Source organism: Perkinsus marinus (assembly GCF_000006405.1).
Source record: "Perkinsus marinus ATCC 50983 genomic scaffold scf_1104296949592, whole genome shotgun sequence".
Lineage (NCBI taxonomy): Eukaryota > Perkinsozoa > Perkinsida > Perkinsidae > Perkinsus > Perkinsus marinus.
The window spans coordinates 49,353-50,920 of NW_003209868.1; the positions used below are offsets into that span (position 1 = coordinate 49,353).

Sequence of the window (1,568 nt, forward strand, 5' to 3'; positions counted from 1 at the left end):
CAATTGTGTTGCACCTTCTTGTATGCACTCCATTTCAGGCCATAACGAATCTAGTTACCCGAGTATACGAACAGGCTATCGTCGATACTCGTCTGCGGTCATTTTTCGAGAAAAACAAAGCAAAAATACAGTCGATCAAGAAAAAGATGTCGCAGTACGTTTGTGGTTTGGTCGGTGGTCCTATCAAGTATGATGAAGCCGACCTTCAACCAGCACATTACGCTATCAACATCACCAACTTCCACTTCGATGCGATCCTTGAACTCTTCAGAGGCTGTCTAACTGGAGACAATATCGACAGACCAATTGTCCGAGATTTCCTCAAAGCCTTACAGCCAGTGAGGAGGCTGGTTACAACAGGGTTCACATTGCGCAGCGAACTGGCAAAGCGGAACCTAGAGAAAGGCCGAGACCAGCTATTCAAGAAGTTGGGCGAGAGCGACGGGATCATTGCTCTCATTGACAAGCTCTTCGGCGTGCTGTTAGCTGATACGAGAGTAAATGACTTCTTCGCGAACAGGACAGAAACGAAAGTTGACTCTATCAAAAAAGGGATCGCGACAGTTCTCATTGAGACCTGGGGTGGCCCGAAGACCTACCAAGGTGGGCGCTGAGCACTTCCCTGGCTCCTGGGATCAGCTTCGTATCGTATCAGGCCGTGAGATTGCGAACATCCATCGAGATGTCGGATTGAACGACTATCATTTCGATGCATTTCTTGCTGACCTACAAAAGGCTCTGATGGGAGCCGGAGCGGATGAGCAACTCATTGACGAGGTGTGATTCCCGCCAGCTCCAAGCCGTATATGTTTCTGCCTTGAGGTTATTGTAACTGTTGAGCCCTTGCGACAGGGCGTACTCGGCCGGAAAGATAGCAATGTGACACAGTTAGCGCACAAGGACGGCGTGGTAAGACGTCGATAGCCGCGATTATTCGAACGTGGCTGGTCAGGCACTCATAGAACGCTTGGGTGGTGACCTCAACCTGGAAAGTGTTGTGGAGAGCTTGTATGAGAGATGTCAGGAGGACACAAGAACGAAGTGAACGGAGCTAGATGTATCCACTGTGAATACAGGGTGAGTAGATACTTCTTCGACAAGGGCAAGGCCAAAGCCAGACAAGTCAGAATGAAGATGTACCAGCTGCTCAGCGGGCTCTTTGGTATGCTCACTACGTAGTCTAGTCTTGAATCGGTCGTGTGCCCAGGTGGACCAGTTCAATACGACGTGGCCAACCTGAAGCCTGCTCACTATGCTATGGACATCAGAGACTATCACTTTGATGCTGTCTTACAGCTCGCTCAAGAAGTCATGAAGTGAGAGCTATGGTTTTAGTCACATCTATCTCGCAGCTAGGTCGATGGAACTCGACGGAGACGCTATCGACGACGCTTTACAAGTCATGAATATGGTCCGCTCCGACATCACCACGGGCTGCTCAGTGAGGGATCTCTATGTGGTTGAAGCAAGCGAGCACCATCGTGCAGGTTCGAACTGAGGTGGCCCGACGACAAGGCCAAATGCATGGTAACGACTTTATTTTCACCATCCTGGGTGGCGCCGAAGGT

At 50.1% G+C, this 1,568-nt stretch overlaps 1 protein-coding gene across 1 annotated transcript in view; it reads left to right on the forward strand.

The window, feature by feature from the left end:
• Pmar_PMAR018217 (hypothetical protein) overlaps window positions 1–1,320 on the forward strand; it is a gene marked incomplete at both ends in the record, with an annotated part of 3,026 nt that extends 1,706 nt beyond the window's left edge. The window contains 6 exons of the mRNA XM_002778374.1: window positions 39–603; window positions 656–777; window positions 823–909; window positions 953–1,041; window positions 1,086–1,162; window positions 1,208–1,320. Coding sequence (XP_002778420.1) covers window positions 39–603; window positions 656–777; window positions 823–909; window positions 953–1,041; window positions 1,086–1,162; window positions 1,208–1,320 — 1,053 coding nt within the window. The remainder of the gene's footprint in view (window positions 1–38; window positions 604–655; window positions 778–822; window positions 910–952; window positions 1,042–1,085; window positions 1,163–1,207) is intronic.
• Window positions 1,321–1,568: the final 248 nt, after the last annotated feature.